The sequence below is a fragment of the Dendrobates tinctorius genome, unplaced genomic scaffold (genome assembly GCF_039654945.1).
Source record: "Dendrobates tinctorius isolate UK_male_01 unplaced genomic scaffold, ASM3965494v1 ptg000308l, whole genome shotgun sequence".
NCBI classification, from domain to species: Eukaryota; Metazoa; Chordata; class Amphibia; order Anura; family Dendrobatidae; genus Dendrobates; species Dendrobates tinctorius.
This window is the reverse complement of record NW_027361975.1, coordinates 1387831-1412519: the sequence shown is the minus strand read 5'-3', so window position 1 is coordinate 1412519 and position 24689 is coordinate 1387831. Positions and strand designations below refer to the sequence as shown.

At 46.8% G+C, this 24689-nt stretch overlaps 1 protein-coding gene across 2 annotated transcripts in view; it reads right to left on the bottom strand.

The window, feature by feature from the left end:
- LOC141073608 (uncharacterized) overlaps positions 1-23662 on the bottom strand; it is a 184558-nt gene extending 160896 nt beyond the window's left edge. Inside the window, exon 1 of one of the 2 annotated variants that reach the window (XM_073560906.1) lies at positions 23563-23662. Coding sequence is in view for 1 of the 2 variants with exons in the window: in XM_073560903.1 (XP_073417004.1) it covers positions 604-645 (42 nt within the window). In the remaining variant the exon portion in view is untranslated. Of the gene's footprint in view, positions 1-603; positions 661-23562 lie in introns of those variants that run through there. The other variant, XM_073560903.1, reaches the window with a different exon arrangement.
- Positions 23663-24689: the final 1027 nt, after the last annotated feature.

Below are 24689 nucleotides of genomic sequence, written 5' to 3'. Positions count from 1 at the left end.
TTTTTCAATTTTTTAAAATGACCAATAATATCACATACAAGGAACAAATACCACCGCACCATGTCCAGACCACAACTTACCACCACATACAAGGAACAAATACCGCTACACCATGTCCAGACCACATATTACCACCACATAGTGACCTATAATAAGACATACAAGGAACAAATACAGCCATACCATGACCAGACCACATATTACTACCATAGTGACCGAATAATATCACATACAAGGAACAAATACCACCGCACCATGAACAGACCGCAAATTACCACCACAAAGTCAAATAATAGAATATACAAGGGACAAATACCACTGCACCACGCCCAGACCACATATTACCACCACATGGAGACTGAATACTACAATACAGACATTAATAAAAAAAACATAATACTATGACCATAAGAGACATTATACACACTATACACACAAGATCTGTACTTAGTATGCAGTGTCTGTGTACAGGTAATATAGTGATCAATGACATTATACACAGGAGCTCTGTATATAATGTACAGGTAACACAGAGATCACCGGTGACATTATACACAGGACCTCAGTATATAGTGTCAGTGTACAGGTAACACACTAACTCACCAGTGATGTCTCTAGGTGAAGTCCTTCATCTTTGGTTTTCATCTTTCATCCAGCACAGATCGCCATCACGTCTTCCAGCCAGGACTTGTCTCTGCAGGAAATAACACAGTTATTTAGAGCTCCGCTTGCAGAACACATTACTTATTTTTTCCCAACTTCTACATTACACCACATGAAGAAAAAAAGGCGACATAGTATCACTCTACACAGTAACAGGACCGCCCCCCATTTACAACAGTATCCTCAAGAAAATAAAATAAATACATCACTGCAGTAATAATATCCATTAATTAGCCCCTATGGTAATAATATCCCCCATCCTGACCCCCGTGTGTCTCATTCCTGGCTTCAGCCATATGTTCTCCCATCCCACCCTCATCAGTATCCATTCTGCCCCATATGATCTCCCCTCCTGAGCAATCTGTCTAAATCATATCCATCCTGCCCCTTGACCCTGCCCCATCTGTCTCCAATCATGCCCGGTGTCTCACATTCTGCCCCCTCCTGTGTCTCACTGTCACATTCTGCCCCCTCCTGTGTCTCACTGTCACATTCTGCCCCCATGTCCAGCATTCTGCCCCAGTGTCTTGCATTCTACCCCCAGCGTCCAGCATTCTGCCTGCAGCGTCCAGCATTCTGCCCCAGCTCACAGCCTGCCCCCATGTCCAGCATTCTGCCCCCAGCGTCCAGCATTCTGCCTCAGTCTCCAGCATTCTGCCCCAGCTTCGAGCATTCTGCCCCATGTCCAGAATTCTGCCCCAGCGTCCAGCATTCTTCTGCCCCATATCCAGCATTCTGACCCGTCTCACAGTCTGCCCTCATATCCAGCATTCTGCCCCCAGTGTCCAGCATTCTGCCCCCAGCGTCCAGCATTCTGCCCCATATCCATTCTGCCCCCAGTGTCCAGCATTATGCCCCATGTCCAGCAATCTGCCCACAGCATCCAGCATTCTGCCCCATGTCCATTCTGTCCCCAGTGTCCAGCATTATGCCCCAAGTCCAGCATTCTGCCTCAGCGTCCAGCATTCTGCCCCATGTCCATTCTGCCCCCAGCATTCTGCCCCCAGCGTCCAGCATTCTGCCCCCAGCATTCTGCCCCCAGCGTCCAGCATTCTGCCCCCAGCATTCTGCCCCCAACGTCCAGCATTCTGCCCCCAGCGTCCTGCCCCCAGCGTCCAGCATTCTGCCCCCAGCATTCTGCCCCCAGCGTCCTGCCCCCAGCGTCCAGCATTCTGCCCCCAGCGTCCAGCATTCTGCCCCCTGAATTCTGCCCCCAGCATTCTGCCCCGGGCCCCATGGATAGCCGCTCTCAAAAAAAAAAAAAAAAATTCTTCTTACCTTGTTATCTGGCTGTGCTCCAGCGGCGAAGCTCCCTCCCTCTCCCAGTCCCACGTGGCACACTGACTGAATGAGGAAGTGGAGGAGCAGAGCAGTGTGTGACGTCAGGTGAGGGCGGAGCTGTGGCTGGACCATTGTGCAGGGGGGGGATTTCGGCGCTGGCTGGACCATGGTGCGGGGGGGGGCCTGCCCGAGGGGCCCGGGGGGCGCTGAGTCTGAATTTAAAATAAAGCTGCAGAAGCCTGAATAAAATGTAGGGGGGACCCAGCGCGGATCGGGCTGCCAGCGTGGTCGGGCCCCCCTAATCACCGGGCCCCATACACATGTAAGGCCTGTCATGCCCTGATGGCAGCCCTGCGGCCGCCACCTGGTGTTCCATACCTCTTTATTGATTCGCCGACGGTCCAGCCTCAACTGCTCAATCTCTTGCAGGTACCCCACTCGATACTCCAATAGCATCCGAAAGTTTGGGAATCCTACCCTCTTCACTGGATATCTGGTCTTCATCATCAGGAGAGATCCTCACCCTCACCACACCGGAGATATTCACAAGGTCTTGCATTACCTTCCCAGACCTTTGGGAACCGGAACTACATCTTTCGGCAAACCCAGCCGATCCATAGCCTCCCTTGCTAACTCTAGGCGTCGAGCAGCTTTCATATTACTCCGCCTAACCAGCTGTTTGGCGTGAAGACATTGCAGATGCATTTCTTTCAGGACAGCTACTCGGTTTAATGTATCTTCTCTGGCTGATATTATCACCAACTGCCGAGTCTCAGGCGTCCAGTGCACCTTACACGCTTTGACCGCCTCTTTGAAAGCCTCATGCACACCTTCCTCAGCACAGGCTTCTTGCATGTTTTCAGGTACCTCGACTACAGATTTGAAGGTCGTGGTCTTTCTCTCTTCCTGGACAGAAGACTCTGGCTTTACCACGGACACTTCCCTCACTACTGTTGACCTGACCGGGTGACTGTCTTCTTCAGTTCGTTGCTCCCCAACTTCACAAGATTTTATCTCTTTGTGACCCTTTGCCATGATTGGTACTGGCAGTTCTGTCTTGTTGTCACTTGGGCCCGGCCGCTGTACATCTTCATCCAAGCTCTTCTCCCACAGAAGACCTCTTACAGTTTCTTTGAGCTCCACGACTTCTTTCTCGAGTTGCTCGACCCTGTGCTAGGTCGTTTGTCTTAGGACTCTTTCCCCTTTTCATATGTTCTTCCATCTCCTCCCTAAGGGTCTTGTTCACGTCTTGACACGTTGACAGGTGACCTCTGAGCTCAGAGACATCCTTCTCTAGCCCTTCTATTCTGTGCTCCCTTTCTCTCTCAGAGCCACAGTCACCCCCAAGAGTCTGCGTCACCCCGACATGCCGAGCAATCCCTCCAGTTAACCATTAACCATGCCAATACTCCAGCCGTCTTATCAACCAGGTCAACGTCAGTCCGGTCACGAGATGTCAGGTCCGTCCGTTGGGCAGACGTACCCCTTTTCCCGGTCACTTCTACCTCTGACCTCTCCATGTCAGGAGCCGTCACCGTCTTAATATCGGTTAGGCCAACAGTAGGACCGTCTCCAACCTCCTGACATATGTCATCAAACCTGACAAAGTTCTGGCCCCACTCCAAGGCATACACTATGTCTGGTGGTATACTGCCACCTTGGCACTCACTGCCTCCAAACCCCTCAAACATTACTCTGTCTACCGCATAGTTCACCGTGACCCCATGTTTACAGCAAACCTGGACCATTTTCTCGGTCAGACAGAAAGTGGGAGGAGTTCCTGTCAGAGTCACCTGACTCTTTGAGTCCAACCATCCCGAGATTCCTTCCCGGTGCAGCATCACGGTACACATTTGCGGCCAGTCATCATCCGGAAAGAATATCCCACATTCTGGAAACAAGAAACACGAACACTGCGGTTCCTCTTTTGCCACACCGGCCCCTTTCTGGACCACCACCCCAATTTGGGTCACCGCCCCCCTCTGGGACTCCACCCCCTTTTGGGCTACCACCCTGATTTGGGCCACCTCCCCCTTTCGGGATTTCCCCATGTCCATTATACCAGTCTTCTCAGACCACAGTTCACACCACACAGTTTATGTCTCTTACGATACCACACAAGTCCTTGTTGGCACCACCACAGCTCCTGCTGTCACCGATCTTCGACACCACCGGCTGCCATTCACACACAGCTGCTGGTGTCACCTTCGTAACCCCACCGAGTTATCAGAAGCCGCTTGTCCCCTTCGTAACCCCGCCGAGTTACAGGAAGCCGCTTGTCCCCTTCGTAACCCTGCCGAGTTACAGGAAGCCACTTGTCACCTTCTTGACTCCCACTGAGCCACCATAGGCTGAGTTGAGAAAAGAGAGAAAAAACACACCACACAAAACTCATGTGTCCTGTCTGTGTGCTATTCAGGATGTTCCGTCTCCACCTGAGACCGTCCAATACACAGGGCGCACCGGGTGCTATTCAGGGAGCCAACCCTCCTCCCAGGGTCTCCCATCACACAGGCCTCACCAGGTCCAGGGGCTCAGCGGGTGCTCTTCAGGACATCCATTTCCTCCTGAGACTGCCCAACACTCACTCCTCACCGGCTCTCCCAGCTCAGCATTGCCAGCACTGCACCATGTGCCTTTGGAAACCGTTGCCCTTAGCAACCGAACTTTGCAGTTCTCTTCCATTGCTCCTAGCAACAAGGCTACAACAATGCCCATAGCTTTCTCCACCAATTGTAAGGTAGCGATGTTATTCAAGTAGGGGATACTCGCTTAGCCTCCACAAAACCAGATACGGCACGGGTTTTCCATAAAACAATTATAGTCCATGCGGTTTATTCAGCATCATAAACCCACTGCAGTAACATAAAGTTCATCACATCAGCATAGCGTCCATGACAGAGTTCAGCTCTGTAACCCCTGTGGTCACACAGGTAAGGCATACACAGGCTCTTCAGCCTCAGTTATCTCACCCACGTCAGGGTTTCCTCATGACTGCTTCACCTCATCATGCTGCATACGTCCATTCCCTCCAGGGAATCATCAGGCATGTGCAGCCATTCAACACAGCATTCCTTGCTGTCAGGAAGACAGCCCCCATCTCTCCCAGACGGGGCCTTCCAAAATGGACCAACCAGGTCCCAGCATTCACCCATGTGACCTACCCTGGCCACCTTATATGTTCCGTAGCCACGCCCACCGGGTCACATGGCTATGCCCTCATCACAGGTCCTTGAACCATTCTCACACTCTACAATATCGTTCTTAACCACACCCCTGGGTGGATTTGTGGGTAACTAGTCCTGCCCGTCTCCCCAGCTACCTGGAGACTTCTCCTGGACACATTAAAACAGCACCTCAGCAGTATCACTGCTGATCAACACACACATAAGTCTCCATCTTAAGGCCACCCACCTTGAGATACACAACAGTCATTCAGTATTCTGCCACTCATCATCTCTTGTTATGATTGAGTCACCGTAGGAGGCAAAAACAGAAATGCTAGCTAAGTCCTGAAAACCAGAGAAGTTTGCAACTATCAGATTGCAGACCCCTGAACCTATCAACACAACTAGCAGTAGCCGTGGGGGGGTCCTACGATGACCTAGACCCCTCGATCACAGCCGGAGAGATACATAGGCCTAAAGAAGGAAAGGGGAAATCTAACTGCCCCAGAGCAGACCCCAAAGCAATAGGCAGCCCCCCACATATAATGACGGTGAAGCAAGATGAAAACACTTACACAGACAGAAAGACAGGCTGAGCAGACGGGGCCCAAAAACTACCTAGATAGAAACGGATAGGAAGGCTGCTGTCTGCAATCTGCCAAAACCCTATCAGAGACAAAGCCAACAAGCTGATATAAAAATGGCCCTGAAGCAACTAAGCTTCAAAAACTAAATCAGCACTCAGGTACCTTCAGAAGACAGAGCTCACGGAACACTGCACACTCCAGCAGGGAGGGGCAGAATCCAAAAAGCAAGAAAAACAAAAACAAATCTTAGATGCAAAAAGGCAAAACAGAAAACTTAGCTTTAGGAGAGCAGGAATCAGACTGGTGTCCAAGAGTCCACAGAGAAATCACCCGCAGGGCAGAAAGGGCGTAGGCTGCCTTAAATCCAGTCAGTGACTCCACTCAGCCAATCGTCTTCATTAGTCCCAGGTGTCTGATAATCAGGCTCACTACCTTCCTTCACTAGAATAGGGAGTTCACCAGGCCTCAGTGACGGAGGGGAAAATGAACTCACAACAGTACCCCCCCCTTGAGGAGGGGTCACCGAACCCTCAAAAATGCTACCAGGGCGATCAGGGTGAGCCCGATGAAAGGCACGCACCAATCTTTTGGCATGAATATCAGAGGCAGAGACCCAGGAATTATCCTCCTGACCATAACCCTTCCACTTAACCAAATACTGGAGTCTCCGTCTAGCCAGATGGGAATCCAGAATTTTCTTTACCTCATATTCCAAGTTACCTTCAACCAATACAGGGTCCGGAGGTGCCACCTCAGGCACAACTGGCTCAACAAACCTCTTCAACAAGGACTTATGGAACACATTATGGATCTTAAATGTGACAGGAAGAGCCAAACGAAAAGAGACCGGATTAATAATCTCCAAAATCTTGTAAGGTCCAATAAATCTAGGCTTAAACTTAGGAGAAGCCACCTTCATAGCAATATTTTTTGATGATAACCACACCATATCACCAATCTTAAACTGGGGACCAATGGTCCTATGTCGATTGGAAAACCGCTGGGCCTTTTCCTGGGAGAGAGATAACTTATCCACCACTCGGTCCCAGATCTGGTGCATTCTCTCCACCACAGTATCAACACCTGGGCAGGCAGAAGGCTCCACCTGTCCTGAAGAAAATCGAGGATGAAAACCAAAGTTACAAAAAAAAGGTGACATCAAAGTGGCAGAACTAGCTCTATTATTTAAAGCAAATTCGGCCAAGGGCAAAAATGAAACCCAATCATCCTGATCAGCGGAAATAAAACATCTCAAATACGACTCCAAGGTCTGGTTTGTTCTCTCTGTCTGCCCATTGGTCTGAGGGTGAAAAGCAGAGGAGAAGGACAACTGAATTCCCAACTTGGAACAGAACGTCCTCCAAAATTTAGACACAAATTGAACTCCTCTGTCAGATACAATGTTCTCAGGAATCCCGTGCAAGCGAACCACCTGTTGCAAAAACAGAGGCACCAACTCAGAGGAAGATGGCAACTTAGGGAGTGGTACAAGATGAACCATCTTAGAGAACCTATCACAAATCACCCAAATAACAGTCATTCTTTGAGAGACCGGCATATCAGAGATGAAATCCATTGAAATATGGGTCCATGGCCTCCTGGAGACCGGCAAAGGCATCAACAACCCACTAGAGCAAGAACAAGATTTAGACCGGGAGCAAGTCCCACAGGACTGCACAAAATCCCTGACATCATGAGACAAGGTGGGCCACCAAAAAAAGCGACTCACCAGATCTCTAGTACCAAAAATACCTGGATGACCAGCCAATGCAGAGCAATGAACTTCAGACATCACTCTCTTCTTCCACTGGTCAGGAACATACAACTTTCCACTGGGACAACGCTCAGGTTTGTCCTCCTGGAACTCTTGCAGAGCAAGTCTCAAATCGGGCGAGATGGCGGAAAGAACTACCCCTTCGCCTAAGATGGTGGCAGGCTTGGTCACCACAGGAGAATCAGCAAGGAAACTCCTAGAGAGGGCGTCTGCCTTGACATTCTTAGTTCCAGGAAGGAAAGAGACCACAAAATCAAAACGTGTAAAAAACAAGGCCCACCTAGCCTGTCTAGGGTTCAAGCGTTTAGCCGACTCTAGGTAAATCAAATTTTTGTGGTCAGTGAGGACCACAACTTGATGTTTGGCTCCCTCCAACCAATGTCTCCACTCCTCAAATGCCAATTTCATGGCCAACAGTTCCTGATTCCCCACATCATAGTTACGTTCAGATGAAGAGAACTTACGGGAAAAGAAAGCACAGGGATTCATTTTAGATGTTACCGGATCCTTTTGGGACAACACCGCTCCTGCACCAATCTCAGAAGCATCCACCTCTACCTGGAACGGGAGTGAGACATCAGGTTGCCGCAGAACCGGGGCGGAGGTAAATCTACGCTTCAGTTCCTGAAAGGAAGCAACCGCCTCCGGAGACCAATTCAACACATCCGCACCCTTCCTGGTCAGGTCAGTCAATGGTTTGGCAATACTAGAAAATTTTGCTATAAATTTCTGATAAAAATTAGCAAAACCCAAAAACTTCTGGAGGGCCTTCAAAGAAGTGGGCTGAACCCAATCATAAATGGCCTGTACCTTGGCCGGGTCCATTTCAATAGTTGACGGAGACAAAATAAATCCCAAAAAAGAAATTCTCTGTACTCCAAAAAGGCATTTTGATCCTTTGACATACAGAGAATTCTCTCTCAAGATCCGGAACACAGTCCGAACATGTTCCACATGAGAATCCCAATCCTTGGAGAAGATCAAAATATCATCCAGATAGATAATCAAAAATTTATCGGCAAAGTCTCGGAAAATATCGTTCATGAAGCACTGGATGACAGAAGGGGCATTAGTGAGCCCAAAAGGCATCACCAGGTACTCAAAATGTCCCTCCGGAGTATTAAACGCCGTCTTCCATTCATCCCCCTGCTTAATGCGGATAAGATTATACGCCCCCCTGAGGTCAAGCTTGGTAAACCAGCAAGCACCTCTGACTCTAGAGAATAGATCCGAAATCAGGGGTAACGGATACTGATATTTAATAGTAATTTTATTGAGGGCACGATAATCAATACAAGGCCTTAAAGAACCATCCTTCTTGGCCACAAAAAAAAAACCGGCACCTAAGGGTGAAGAAGATGGTCTTCAATTCAGGAATTGGTGTAGGAAAGAGGGGTTTGGGTTCCTGCAGAACTGGGCCGACTTCTCAGTTGGCTACAGGTTCTACGCTAGGGACGGGCTGCACCTCAATGGGGAGGGTGCAGCTGTGCTGGGGGAGAAAATGGCTAGAAGGTTGGAGGAGTGTTTAAACTAGGGATGGGGGGGAGGGTATTCCTTTTATAGGAGGGGAAGACAGTGCAGATAGAGACCTGGGCACAAATAATGACATTGGGGTGGAGGTGGCATGGGGGGTGGGGTTAGAACAGTTAATAATTTAAGAAAGAATAGAGGTACAGAGAGATACATAAAGTGCATGTATACTAATGCCAGAAGTCTCGCCAACAAAATGGAGGAATTGGAGTTAATGTTGTTGGAACATAATTATGACATGGTGGGGATATCTGAGACATGGCTGGATGAGAGCCATGACTGGGCTGTTAATTTACAGGGCTATAGTCTGTTCAGAAATGACCGTACAAATAAGCGAGGGGGAGGCGTGTGTTTATATGTAAAATCATCCTTAAAACCCATCCTTCGTGATAATATATATGAATCTAATGAAAATGTAGAGTCCCTGTGGGTAGAGATAAGGGGAGGGGGGAAAAATAATAAATTACTGATAGGGGTTTGTTATAAATCTCCAAAAATAATGGAAGCTACAGAGAATATCCTCATAAAGCAAATAGATGAAGCAGCGACTCAAGGAGAAGTCATTATTATGGGGGACTTCAACTACCCTGAAATACATTGGGGAACCGAAACCTGCAGTTCCAGCAAAGGTAATAGGTTTCTGACAACGATGAGAGACAATTACCTTTCACAACTGGTTCAGGACCCAACAAGAGGGGGGGCACTGCTAGACCTAATATTAACCAACAGGCCAGACCGCATATCAAATGTAAGGGTTGAGGGTCACTTGGGTAATAGTGATCACAAATTAATAAGTTTTTATGTATCCTTTAATAAGATGTGTAGTAGAGGGGTTACAAGGACACTAAACTTCAGGAAGGCAAATTTCCACCGGATGAGAGATGATCTTGGTGCAATTAACTGGGACGATATCCTGAGACATAAAAATACACAAAGAAAATGGGAGACGTTTATTAGCATCCTGAATAGGACCTGTGCACAATATATACCGTATGGGAATAAACATGCGAGAAATAGGAGGAAACCACTATGGCTAAATAGAGCTGTAAGGGGCGCAATAAGAGATAAAAATAAAGCATTTAGAGAATTAAAGCAAGTAGGTAGTGATGAGGCATTAAATAAATACAGAAGATTAAATAAATTCTGTAAAAAGCAAATCAAGACAGCAAAGATTGAGACAGAGACACTCATTGCCAGAGAAAGTAAAAATAATCCCAAAATATTCTTTAACTACATAAATAGTAAGAAGCTAAAAAATGATAGTGTTGGCCCCCTTAAAAATAGCCTGGATGAAATGGTGGATGAGGATGAGGAAAAAGCCAATATGCTAAATGACTTTTTTCAACAGTATTTACACAAGAAAATCCCATGACGGATAACATGATCAGGGTTAAAAATTCTCCATTAAATGTCACCTGCTTAACCCAGCAGGAAGTATGGCGGCGTCTACAAATCACTAAAATTGACAAATCCCCGGGCCCGGATGGGATACACCCCCGAGTACTGCAGGAATTAAGCACAGTCATAGATAGACCACTATTTTTAATCTTTAGAGATTCCATAATAACAGGGTCTGTACCACAGGACTGGCGTATAGCAAATGTGGTGCCAATATTCAAAAAGGGGACAAAAACTGAACTTGGAAATTATAGGCCAGTAAGTTTAACCTCAACTGTGGGTAAAATCCTGGAGGGTTTTCTAAGAGATACTATACTGGAGTATCTGGAGAAGAATAACCTTATGACCCAATATCAACATGGGTTTACAAGAGACCGTTCCTGTCAGACTAATCTGATAAGCTTTTATGAAGAGGTAAGTTCCGGACTGGACCAAGGGAATGCAGTGGACGTGGTGTACATGGACTTTTCAAAAGCTTTTGATACGGTGCCACACAAAAGGTTGATACATAAAATGAGAACAATGGGGATAGGGGAAAATATGTGTAGGTGGGTTAAGAGCTGGCTCAGGGATAGGAAACAAAGGGTGGTTATTAATGGAGCACACTCGGACTGGGTCACGGTTAGCAGTGGGGTACCACAAGGGTCAGTTTTGGGCCCGCTTCTTTTTAACATATTTATTAATGACCTTGTAGGGAGCATAGAGAGTAGAATTTCAATATTTGCAGATGACACTAAACTCTGCAGGGTAATTAATACAGAGGAGGACAATTTTATATTACAGGAGGATTTATGTAAACTAGAAGCTTGGGCTGATAAATGGCAAATGAGCTTTAATTGGGAAAAATGTAAGGTCATGCACTTGGGTAGAACGAACAAGTTGTATAATTATGTGCTTAATTGTAAAACACTGGGCAAAACAGTCACTGAAAAAGACCTGGGTGTATGGGTGGACGACAAACTCACATTTAGTGGCCAGAGTCAAGCAGCTGCTGCAAAGGCAAATAAAATAATGGGATGCATTAAAAGAGGCATAGATGCTCATGAGGAGAACATAATTTTACCTCTATGTAAGTCACTAGTGCGACCACACTTAGAATACTGTGTACAGTTCTGGTCTCCGGTGTATAAGAAAGACATAGCTGAACTGGAGCGGGTGCAGAGAAGAGCGACCAAGGTTATTAGGGAACTAGGGGGTCTGCAATACCAAGACAGGTTATTACACTTGGGGTTATTTAGTTTGGAGAATCGAAGGCTTAGGGGTGATCTTATTACAATGTATAAATATATGCGGGGACAATACAAAGACCTTTCTAATGATCTTTTTACTCTTAGACCTGTGACGGGGACAAGGGGGCATCCTCTACGTCTGGAGGAAAGAAGGTTTAAGCATACTCACAGACGCGGATTCTTTACTGTAAGAGCAGTGAGACTATGGAACTCTCTGCCATATGATGTTGTAATGAGTGATTCACTACTAAAATTTAAGAAGGGACTGGATGCCTTTCTTGAAAAGTATAATATTACAGGGTATATACACTAGTCTCCTTAATATTGCGTTGATCCAGGGAGCTAGTCTGATTGCCGTATGTGGAGTCGGGAAGGAATTTTTTTCCCCAATGTGAAGCTTACTGTTGCCACATGGGTTTTTTTTGCCTTCCTCTGGATCAACATGTTAGGGCAAGTTAGGATAGGATATGGGTTGAACTAGATGGACTTAAAGTCTCCCTTCAACCTTAATAACTATGTTACTATGTTATGTTAATATGACCCTTCTCCAACGCCTCCTTAATATAGGACCGCATAGCCTCGTGCTCGGGTTCTGTTATGATTGAGTCACCGTAGGAGGCAAAAACAGAAATGCTAGCTAAGTCCTGAAAACCAGAGAAGTTGGCAACTATCAGATTGCAGACCCCTGACCCTATCAACACAACTAGCAGTAGCCGTGGGGGGTTCCTACGATGACCTAGACCCCTCGATCACAGCCGGAGAGATACATAGGCCTAAAGAAGGAAAGGGGAAATCTAACTGCCCCAGAGCAGACCCCAAAGCAATAGGCAGCCCCCCACATATAATGACGGTGAAGCAAGATGAAAACACTTACACAGACAGAAAGACAGGCTGAGCAAAGACGGGGCCCAAAAACTACCTAGATAGAAACGGATAGGAAGGCTGCTGTCTGCAATCTGCCAAAACCCTATCAGAGACAAAGCCAACAAGCTGATATAAAAATGGCCCTGAAGCAACTAAGCTTCAAAAACTAAATCAGCACTCAGGTACCTTCAGAAGACAGAGCTCACGGAACACTGCACACTCCAGCAGGGAGGGGCAGAATCCAAAAAGCAAGAAAAACAAAAACAAATCTTAGATGCAAAAAGGCAAAACAGAAAACTTAGCTTTAGGAGAGCAGGAATCAGACTGGTGTCCAAGAGTCCACAGAGAAATCACCCGCAGGGCAGAAAGGGCGTAGGCTGCCTTAAATCCAGTCAGTGACTCCACTCAGCCAATCGCCTTCATTAGTCCCAGGTGTCTGATAATCAGGCTCACTACCTTCCTTCACTAGAATAGGGAGTTCACCAGGCCTCAGTAACGGAGGGGAAAATGAACTCACAACAATCTCTCCTAGGACATCCACACAGCGCCCCCTAGGGGACACAGTGGACACTACACCACAGCACCAAAAGTTGCTTTGAATGAACTGAGTTTTGCAAGTGCAATGCTAAATGAATCGTTATGGATAAACGGAGCCCAGAAAGAATAAATGTAAACTTGTTATATATTGTAGTGCAGCGGTGGCACACTTACTCAGTGATGAGGCAGAAACCCACAAATTTCAAACACAAAGTCTCTTTAATGTGTTACTTCACACATTAAATGTCCAATTCACACACAAGTGCATATAACGTTAGTGTCCATTTCATAGCACTACATACTACACAGCTTTAGATTAGTCCCTGAACATGCTGAACCTCCCTTTGTCCATTAACCGTGGGCAACTGCAGCGCCGTATTAAAATCTCTACTCACAGCTTTATTCGTTTAGTTTGCAATCACTACACATGCCAGTCCTCCTTTGGGCACAGGACAGGCTAACGCCGGTTCACATCTGGGCACAAGACCTGTCCACATCTGATACCAGTTACCACGGGTGATTGCACCACTGTGGTAGTGTCTTTTTACTCACACAGCCGTACACAGTCCTTGATATCCTCCGAATCGCAGCCGGGCACCATATCCACCTGTTTGCAGCCATTATACACGCCAGTCCTCCTCTGAACAGATACCGTAGACGGCAGCACCACTGTGTACGCTGTGGGTGCCAGGTCTATTGGCTCCGCTCTGTCCTATATTGCTTTACACAGGCCGTGCTATGCAACACCAACTGCTCTGCACAGTTACAAGCACTAACTCACTCTGGCCCTGACACTGGACCTGACACACCCATACCCTTTCCTGCAGGGCTTTTAACAAAAGAACCTGTGGTCTTTAGCCACTTGGAAAACCTGGGCCTGGAGTGAAATGGACTGTACAACTAGATCTATATTTAGACCATCCTAACAGGACAAAGTCACACATACTGTAGATGTACACCACCATTAAACTTGGAATGCAATATAGAACAAGAGAAGATATGTGTAACAAAAATTTAATCTTTATTCCATTAATTAAAATTAATTTATTATAGAAAACATGTACATACATCAATTAGATGTATATTGGTTCATGATATCAAACACGAACCACTAATCCCCTAAGTAGACAAATTGAAAAAATTGTAGCTGGTGTAAAGGGATTTTGCCCATTGTCCCCATTGGTCACAATATATAAGATGTACGCCATTAGGCATACCTATAAGTCTACTATTTCTATGGCCTTGCAGGAGTCCTTTTATAAAGTAATGAATAGATGGTACTATACGCCTATACGGCTATCCCATATTAATCAGGAGATCTCATCCCAATGTTGGAGAGGATTTGGAAACCCTGGCAATTTATATCATATCTTTTGGAGCTGTCCAAAACTAAAAATCCTCTGGAAGGAAGTCAAAATCCATATTAATACTTTACATGATAGTGAAATTACTGTAACCCCGCAGATGGTACTTCTCTCTTTAGATCTGGAGAGTATCAATCCTTCAACCAAATATATAATGATTCACATCTTTCTAACTATAAAAAATTCATTAGCATTTTTTTGGAAAAAATCAGATATCCCTTCCTTCTCAGATATTCTAGACACATTACGTTTCCATAGCTCTACAGAAGAAAGATTTGCTTTTAATAGCAACTCTTTGAATAAATACCACACAAAGTGGGCTCCGTGGAACTCAAAATTTTTGTAGTTACAATAAGCTGCTTATGGTTCCTACAGGAATGCGACTCAGGTTAAGCTTTAAGTCTGGATTGGTAGTAGTGTTAGGTTAGTTTATTCTTTAGTTTAATACTATTAAGATAAATACAACAGTAAAATGTTTAATGTTTACGAAGTATATTGTATGACATGTTTTGCAAAGCATCTATTATAAAAGAGTTCTCTAAGTTTTATATTATTCCCTTTTCTTTTTTGTTCACCCTTCCTTCCCTTATGAAAAATTAATAAAAATTATTTGAAAAACTATATAAGATGAATAAAGTTGCAAAAGGAGAAGCATATGTCATAAATTATATACTAATATTAATTAGCTCATTCCATGTAGTTAATCGACCACATAAAAATTTATTAAGTTAAAGTATGCCTTCATCAATATTAGTCATACCTCAACTTGTATTCTTTGTTGGGAAGTGAGATTAGCTATGTGACAAAGCATTGTGAGATGAGTGATCGCTATGCAAAATTAGCCATTACTGGCATAAGAATTATCTTGCCGATAATATTAAATATATTCACTCATCCACTAGGCAAGAGTTGTCTTTCATTGCATGTTCACACACATTATATGTGGATCAGGATGATCCACATGGTGAGTTATTAATTGACTAGCCAGCACCGCTCTTGTATGTTACAGTGTCCACGTTGTGCAGTGTATAAGCTGCTCTGCATTAAAAATGCGACCATCCCAAATGAAAAATAGCTTGCACCGGTTGTTATACACTCTGAGTTAATATCTGGTCAGTACCGCTGCTATGTGTTGCAGCAGCAGTGTATTGTGTGTGTCACTCCATATTTAAACTGCAATCATCTCGTTGGGCAGCATGCATCAGCTGGTATGGGCACACTGATTCATTCTCTAGCTAACAGTACTGGTATGAGTAGCGGCGGCAGTGTTATATATGCCGCTCTACATTCAAGGTGCCAGCCCATCGCCTAGTTCAGTGTGCTGCTTGATCAGCTGCTGTCAGGACCCTGAATCACATGTTGGATTTTTCATGTGACCACAGCTGTAGCAGTGTGATACGGTAGGATATGGAGCGCACACCAGCTATGGAATTACCGGAGCTTTGAGCTACTAATATCTATGAATTGCTAAATGGCATTGTTGTCGTAATTTCTACCTTGAGGCATATGTCCCTAAAGATGATGGCACCTTGAATGTAGAGAGGCATATGTAACACTGCCACCGCTACTCATACCAGCACTCTCAACAATTGGAATCTCATGTGCGGATTGCACATGAGATTCCAATTGCCGGATATCTAGTCGTCACTAAGACAAAGGCCAGGCTAGCCCGGCAATTCTACTGACCAAAGATGGGAGCAGATGTGGCTGCCTACTGCCGTTCGTGTGACATCTGTCAGAGAGTGGGGAAGGCTGGGAGTTGCACAAAGCCCCACTGGTAACTCTGGTAACGCTACCCACTATCGAAGAGTCTTTCAGGAGGATGGCTATGGATCTTGTTGGACTGCTGTCCATTCCCAGCAGCTCTGGGAAATGCTTTGTATTGACGGTAGTAGATTATGCCACGCGGTACCCGGAACTGATAGACTTGTCATCCATTTGAGCAGACAAGGTTGCTACCATCTTACTGGAGATTTTCCCTGAGTGTGTTTTCCCCAGGAAATGCACACCTACCAGGGAACCCAGTTCATATCGCAGCTGATGGATTCCCTCCGTGTGCAGATACAGGTGCAACATCTGGTGACCAGCTGGTACCACCCACAGAGGAATGGCCTGTGTGAATGGTTCAATGGCACCCTGAAGCATATGCTTAATATGTACCATCTTTATGCTGACGACACTCAGATCTACCGCTCTGGCCCAGACGTCACCTCTCTGCTGCCCAGAATCCTGGAGTGTATATCAGCCATATCCTCCTTCTTCTCCTCTCGCTTCCTCAAGCTCAATGTGGACAAATCTGAACTCATCATCTTTCCTCCATCTCACAGATCTTCCTTACCTGACCAATCTATCACAATTAATGACATCAAGGTTTCCCAGTACCGAAAGTCCGCTGCCTCGGAGTAACCCTTGACTCTGCCCTGTCCTTCAAACTGTACATCCAAGCTCTTTCTACCTTCTGTCACCTCCAGCTCAAAAATATTTTCAGAATCCGTCCTTTCCTCAACCCTCAACCTACTAAAATGCTTGTGCATGCCCTCATCAGGTCCCGCCTCGACTACTGCAACATCATTTTCTGTGGCATCCCTGCTAACACCCTCGCACCTCTCCAGTCCATCCTTAACGCTCTGCCCGACTAATTCATCTCTCTCCTCGCTACTCCTCTGCTTCTCTCCTCTGCAAATCTCTTCACTGGCTCCCATTCCCTCAGCATATCCAGTTCAAATTACTAATACTCACCTACCAGGCCATCTATAACCTGTCTCCTCCATATGTCTCTGAACTAATCTCCCGATACCTTCCCTCACGTAATCTCCGGTCATCCCAAGACCTCCTTCTCTCCTCCACACTTATTCGTTCCTCACCCAACCGCCTCCAAGACTTCTCCCGAATAGCCCCCATCCTCTGGAATTCTTTGCCCCAACATGTCCAACTATCAACCACATTTGGATCCTTCAGACGGAACCTGAAAACCCACCTCTTCAAGAAAGCCTACAGGTCCTCTCCCCTCTGTATCAGTCTGTCATTGTAAGTTTGTTTTCTGTAAGTGATATCTGTAATTTTTATGTAACCCCTTCTTATGTACAGCACCATGGAATCAATGGTGCTATATAAATAATAATAATAATAATAATAATAATAATAATAATAATAATAATAATAATATGTGGGGCGATTCCCATGTGCTTGACTGGAAGTGGTACCTCCCACACCTGCTATTTGCCTACCAGGAGGTTCCACAGGCCTCAACGGTGTTCTCCCCCTTTGAGCTACTGTACGGGCGATGTGTGCTGGGGGACCCTGGCTGTGGTGAAAGATGCCTTGGATGGAAACTTAGCGTCCCCTGGAGTGTCAGTCATCGAGTATATCGTACGCTTCTGGGACAAGATGCAGGCCTTGACGCGGCTGGTGCACGATAATATGGCGTGGACCAGAAGCGATTGTATGACGAAAATTGCTTGCACCCCTGTAGGGGGTATGATATATTACGGTAATACCTTTGCCTTTCTCTTTCGTCCCGGTGCCATATATTATCAGTGTATGTATATTTGCTAACATATGATGGTACTGCTACGTGAGTTAGTGTATTACCATTCCTATACAATGGTACTGCTACACTGTTATGTGTATTACCGTGTCTTGCTAAATGTATACATGTTTAATGTTATACCGTTGTAATGCTGCTATGTATAGATGGAGGCATTATAGTGTACAGAGCTTTCAGCTAGTATATAGTGTAGGAAAGGGTTAACTATAGAAGGGGCTACTGCGTGGTAAGCTAGGAACGTTCCCTTAGGTGGTCAGAAGGGCCCGAATAGTCCACATGGGCTTTGTCACGTCACCGCTTCCTTCTGCCGTGCCACCGCTTCCTTCTGCCGTGCCACCGCTCCCTGTGCCCCGTCAGACTCACCAGATGGCAGCTTCCCGGCGCGTCCCCATCTGTTCCCCTGCTCTGACGACAGCGCTTGCTTCCTCCCGGGCGCGCTCCCCGCAGCTCTCTCCATGCACGAGCACTTCCTCCTCTCTGAGCCGGTCACTCTTCCTGGTCCTCTCTATGGTCAGGAGGACCCTGACCCGGGATCTCCTCCCCATGCTCCCATATCAAGCCGTCGCTCCCTAGTGACGCTGCCTGATCGTCACTTGCCTTCCCTTGTGATTCTGGCCCCTCTTGCTGGCGTTCGCCGCCGCTACCTCCACGTCTCGTCCCCTGGCTTGCTCTCTCACATTTGTTACCTGTTCTCTTCTATGTTCCAGTGTCCCTGCCTTGCCAGCCCACAGCTCCAGTCTCCAGTGTTCCCGCCGCCCTACCCTGGTCCAGTCTCCTGGTTCCTGCCTCTCTACCCTGGTCCAGTCTCCTGGTTCCTGCCTCTCTACCCTGGTCCAATCTCCTGTGTTCCTGCCGCTCTACCCTGGTCCAGTATCCTGTGTTCCTGCCGCTCTACCCTGGTCCAGTCTCCTGCGTTCCTGCCGCTCTACCCCGGTCCAGTCTCTTGTGTTCCTGCCGTTCTACTCCGGTCCAGTCTTCTGCCCTAGGTACCAGCTGCAGCGGTAATAGTTTCCCCTGGGCCTGTCCTTAACACTCCCTGTACTGTATAGGGGGTGGTCCAACTGGTCCGCTCGCCCAGGGGAGGTTCGTTGCCGTGGTCCAGTGGGTTCACCTTCAGGGTTCCTAACAGGCTTTAGGCCCAGGACACCAGAGACCAGAGCAGTCACGCAACGTTTAAGAAGAAACGGAGCTCAGCCATTCGGAGTCTATAGGACAGAAGTATAGTATCAAGTAGTCCGGAACAGTACAGGGCACAGATTGTACAATGTTGAGCAGATTATTGCATAGGCTGATGCTCTCAGACTAGGGCGAAATGGACCAGAGAATCCGCAAGCACAGTGAGTCTGAACAGGGAGAACATTGCTGTACCGCCTAAGGCGCTATTACTCCGTAATGTTGAAGCGATGGCCGGGGGACCACCACAATGCAGGGAGACTACGGTACACAAGATGAGGTGCAAACAACAAAAGGTTAATTTATTGACAGGCAAGGAATGCAGTGTTAGGGAAGTGCACAAAACAGGGGTATGCAATGAAAACAGGCAATTTTACAAGAGTGATATTCTTTAGCTGAGCCGTCACAATGCACGGTGCACCATCTATCACAGATCAGGGTATTTATCCAACAAGCAAAACAACACAGTAAAGTACAGTATGATGCTACTCTAACTAGGCATCTAGCCTCTGCTACACCGGCCACATGGCTGCCGTGCTCTGTCTATTGCAGCCTATCCTAAACCCTAGCATGTGCACAGAAGGGGTTAACACAGTAGCTTGGTATCTCTGTCTATCCCAGGGGCCCCTGCAGCTTTGCAAGATGGTGCGCACTTCTTCCTGGAAGCTCTGTGCAACGTGGTCTTCTCCTTGTGTGAGGATCCAGAGATGCTCCTAGTAACGGTGGATTCCCTCCTCTGGATTCCTTTCTTGTATTTCTTCATGGCTCCTCACGGCAACATGGGAAAGCCACCTTGTTATCCCCAGAAGAGTTCACAAAGTCACGCAATTCAGTCAGTCTCAAGCTGTACGTTCTTTTCCTCACAGCTCCAGGCACATCAGCCTCCTGCAGAAATCTCGGCTCTCAACACACACACGCACACAGAAAAGCAGCCCCTCCCCTCTCCAGTGCTGGCAGAACAAACCACACAGTCTTTTCTGCAGGGGAGAGCAGAATATCCCATTGTTCTAACCAAGGGGAAGTGCTGTCTCTTAAAGTGGCAGCTTGTCTCTACTGTCCATAGCAATGCACCCCCTACATGCTCCCTACTTAAAGATGGTCGTCCTCGACCATCACAGCATCAAGGATGCAGTAGGATAAAGAAACTTGCAATGTGGAACAGCACCTATAGAGGAGATAACACAAGCAAAAAAACAGACAGATAACACTGTTCTACGTATCGGCCAGGTGGAACCCCTGCAGTAGACCTCTGGGATCTCTGGAGGTCTTGACTATCTTCCAGAGGAATACTTGCTGCAGGAGTTGTAGTAGGCTCTTGTCTGGACTCGTCACGTGGCGGTAGTGATACCTCCAGAAGATCACCATCTCTGTCTGGCCGAGGACCCCCACGGTGTCAGAGCCGATCCACCATTCATCATTGATTTCACCAGCAGGCAAGACAGGTTCAGGAAGTGGAGCAACATCCTCAAGCGGAACTGGTACAGGACGGGCCTCCGACCGGCATGGCCGCAGCAGATTCCTGTGGAACACTCTAGGGGCGGACGCCCCATCTCAACCTGCACCTTGTAGATCGGGCCGTCAGCATACACTCGCTCGATTACTTTGTAAGGCTGTATTTCCCATCTCTCGCTTAGTTTACCCTTGGGGCGTTTCTGACTAATACTCGGTTCCCGGGTCCGGAGAGGTATCTCTTGAATCAGTTTATGGCCCGTATGTTTTTTCCTGTAGCTGCTGACCCACCAATCGCCGTATTGTTTGCAATCGTTGCCGATGTTCTTTCACCCATGAAGTGACTGTTCGCTCCATCAGCTCCTCTGGCTGTTCCAACTTCAACTCAATGATCCCTCGTCCAACTCTTCCAAACAGCAGCAGATATGGGGTGTAACCCGTGGTGGAATGGACCGATTGTTGTAGGTCCTGACCAACTCTGGCAGGTAGTCTGTCCAGCATGTCTTCTTATCCTCTTCCAACGTTCTCAGCATTTGAAGCAAGGTTCGGTTGAAGCGTTCACATGCTCCATTGCCTTGAGGTTGGTAAGGGGTGGTCCGGGACCGCTTGATGCCATACAAACGATACAGTTCTTCCATCAACTTGCCTTGGAAACATGCACGTTGGTCAGAGTGGATGCGCTTTGGGCACCCATACACTCGGATGAAGTCTTGACAAATGGCCTGCACCGCAAACTCGGCAGTCTGATCTCTAGTTGGGGTGACTACCGCGAACTTGGAGAAATGGTCGGTCATCACCAAACAGTACTGTGGCCCCCAGGCTGAGTGTCCCATGAGGAGATAGTCAATCATCAAGACTTCCAGTGGTTCCTTAGCATGTATGGCCTGGATGGGTGCCCTTTGTTCAGTACTCTTAACGAGGTCACATACCCGACATTGCTGGCAAACCTCTTCTACCATGGACTCCAACCGGGGGCAGTACAGGTAGTGCTGTAACCTCTGATAGGTCTTTGTGGACTCGAAGTGTGCTCCAAATTCATGGGCTTCTTTAGACACTTCTTGGGCCATTCCACCTGGGATGACCACCTGCCACCTTACTTCAGTGTTTTTTGGCTGTTGTCTCTTGCGATATAGCACCGATTCTCGCACCTCCAGCCTATCCCACTGGTGTAAGACACTCTTCATCCCAGCATCCAGACTATCTCTCTCTTGTTTGCCTTGCTTCCACTCTTGCGCTACCCAGCATTTCTTCTGTCTCAGCCCTTCGTCTTCGTCTTGAACATATCCCCATTCTTCATTGGTTCTCCTCAGAGATCGGGGTAGTGCGCAGGCCTCCCTACTTGACTGGACCGCAACCACAGGGGTCCTGAACTTATGGAAGTCTGGGGTTTCTTCCTCTTCGAATTGTTCATCGAGATCCCCCACTGGAGTTTCCACCGTCGGGCTGAGGAGGACTCTGCAGCCGCAGAATCCGTGGGTTGCAAAGATGCAGTGGAGGCAGCGTGAGGTAGAAAGAAATGGGCTCTCTGCTGCCTGTACAGACAAAGAGACGCTCAACGTTCCACTTTCCGGAACACATGACAGAGGAACAGACCAACCCTCTCAAAGATTTAGTACAGGCTTATCCCCTACTTCCGGAAACTGCGACCTCCCTGGAGGAGCCCGCGCTGGTCTCTCGGTCTCCGACTCCCAGCATTTTAGTTCCGGCTTCCAATGGAAAAATCTCATCTCCCTGCGTGGCGGCTTCTGTTGACGAGTTCCGGCTCTGGGGGGTGTCACAACCTTGGCTCCGCAAGAGGAAATTCTGACCCCCATTGATGTTCCTATAGAAGACATCCCGGCTCACGCTCTCCCAGATTGCCGACCTGCTCCGGTACATATTGTCATGTGCAGCTGCACACAGGCCTCTGTTCTGGGCCCCAGCCATTCCAGAGTGGGATCTTTTCCAGCCGCTCCACCCATTTTCTGATAACTTGCTGTAGGGGTGAGTGTTTCCCTTTCTTCAGCGTTCCCACTAGGTGCGAGCCAGGGGTTGTTGACAGCAATCTGTTGGTGCCATTGCTGCACCGTCACGCCCAAGAAAGGTGTCATTACCGTCCTTTTTGGCACCAAAGTCCTCCATCTTCATGGCTGCCATCTTGTCACTCACTTTGTCAGACTCAATCACAGTCTTTTTCACATTTAGTCCTTCAGTCACATCCGGTAATTTACTCACAATTGCAGTATCTTCAACCCACACTCTTCGGGTCAAATTTGTCACATCCAATTTCTCTTCAGCATCTTCTTTTATCTCCTCACTGGTCACACTTGAATCTCCATCCCTTCCTGTGGTTCCTCCGCATTGTAAGTTGTCCGTATCCTGTCGACTACACCAATTGTAAACAGGTAGATTGCACAGCCAATTAACAAAATCAGCACATTAGTGAAACCACCAATGACCCTCATGGTTGCAAATGATCAGCTGATCCCGTACGCCATGATAGCAGGATAGTCGCCAACCAAGACAAAGATAGAGAGGAAAACCTCAAAACACGACCAAAACAGTCCACAATTCACTATAAACAGATTTTATTAAATAGACAGACAAATATGCAGGGACAGAAGGGTGGTGAGCAGAGAGTGCAGTAAATCCACATCACATGAGATGTAACGAAAGGTGCAAAGACTAATACTACCTATGTCTCGCATATAGTAAAATGTAATTACAGAATCAAGCGAATAAGCCGAGGAGGAACAAAAGAAATGAGGCCAATCACAGTACAATGGTACAACATGTGAAGCATTAGCATACATTAACATCAATGGGCAAGTGTAAACAAATGTTGCTAAGGGGCAATGGAAAAATTAACATTCATATCAGAGTCAATTATATGGGTATAATGACCATTCCCCAGTATCAGTAAAGCAACAAATAAAATGTATCACAAACTAACACCCATTAATGTATGTACTCCTAGGACGGCCAGCATAGTAAACGCTATAAACAGGCATTCATGTTACCTCCAAATCGGCAGGGAGACACAGGAATAAAAGTCAGGCACCCACCCCAACGCACGTTTCGGATCTTTAGATACTTCCTCAGGGGGCATGGGAAGTCAAATGAAGGTAAAATACATATACCGTTAAAACCGGAAGTGACCAGCCCGCGAAACCGGAAGTGACGCATCCGTCACCGCAGCAACCAGCGATGCAGAGCGGCGTCGGTCTCAAGAGGAGAGGAGGAGCCAGGACTGAGTCCTGACAAGCCAGACCTCATATAGACACCGAGAGAAGCTCAGCAGCGCGGTGTGAAGTGTGCATGCGTCAGGTCTGACGGCACAGTCACAATATGAGAGGGAAAAAAATGGAGGGGGCAAGGAATATGAGAAGTATATATAAAAGATGTAAATAGACAAATATGAATGGACATCTGTGTATATAAACACACATAATAGGTAACAATCAGTACAATACTGGTGGTACATCATATTAAATTGTAATAATGGTCATAACACTCCATAACAATAGATTTTACAAAAATATATAACCATGAATGGCACAATCGCATGATTACAATATTACACTATATATGTGATACACAGTAATTTATTTGAGACAAAAACAGCCGAATGTTCCACCATTCCAGTCACAAGCCGAGGACAACCGGTACATCAAGTGCAAAAATGAAGCTATGCCTAAAAAAATATTAAAAAAGTATATATATTAAAACAACGGTACATCAAATGAGAATATGGATCAAGAGCACAAGCTACAACAGTTGGAGATCACAAATATGGGACAAAGCTCAAATTTTCATTGAGACTATTCGGGTGGACCGTGTTCAACGTCCAGATCCAACGCGTTTCAAGTTCTGCGAGCCTTTGAGAAATTTTTCCCCCCCGTATCCCAACATTTAGTACATCAATACCCCTCACCCTTAGTCCCTTACTATCACATTGGTGATAGAGTTTGAAATGTCGCGGAAGCGTCTTCAACATCGACGCATCCTCCTGCGTAGCCGCTGCCTGAATGCCAAACACATGCTCCCTGACACGAACTTTAAGTTGGCGTGTTGTCAATCCAATATAGATCAGGGAGCATGGACAAGTAGCGTAGTAGATCACATTTTTTGTGGAGCATGAAATCAA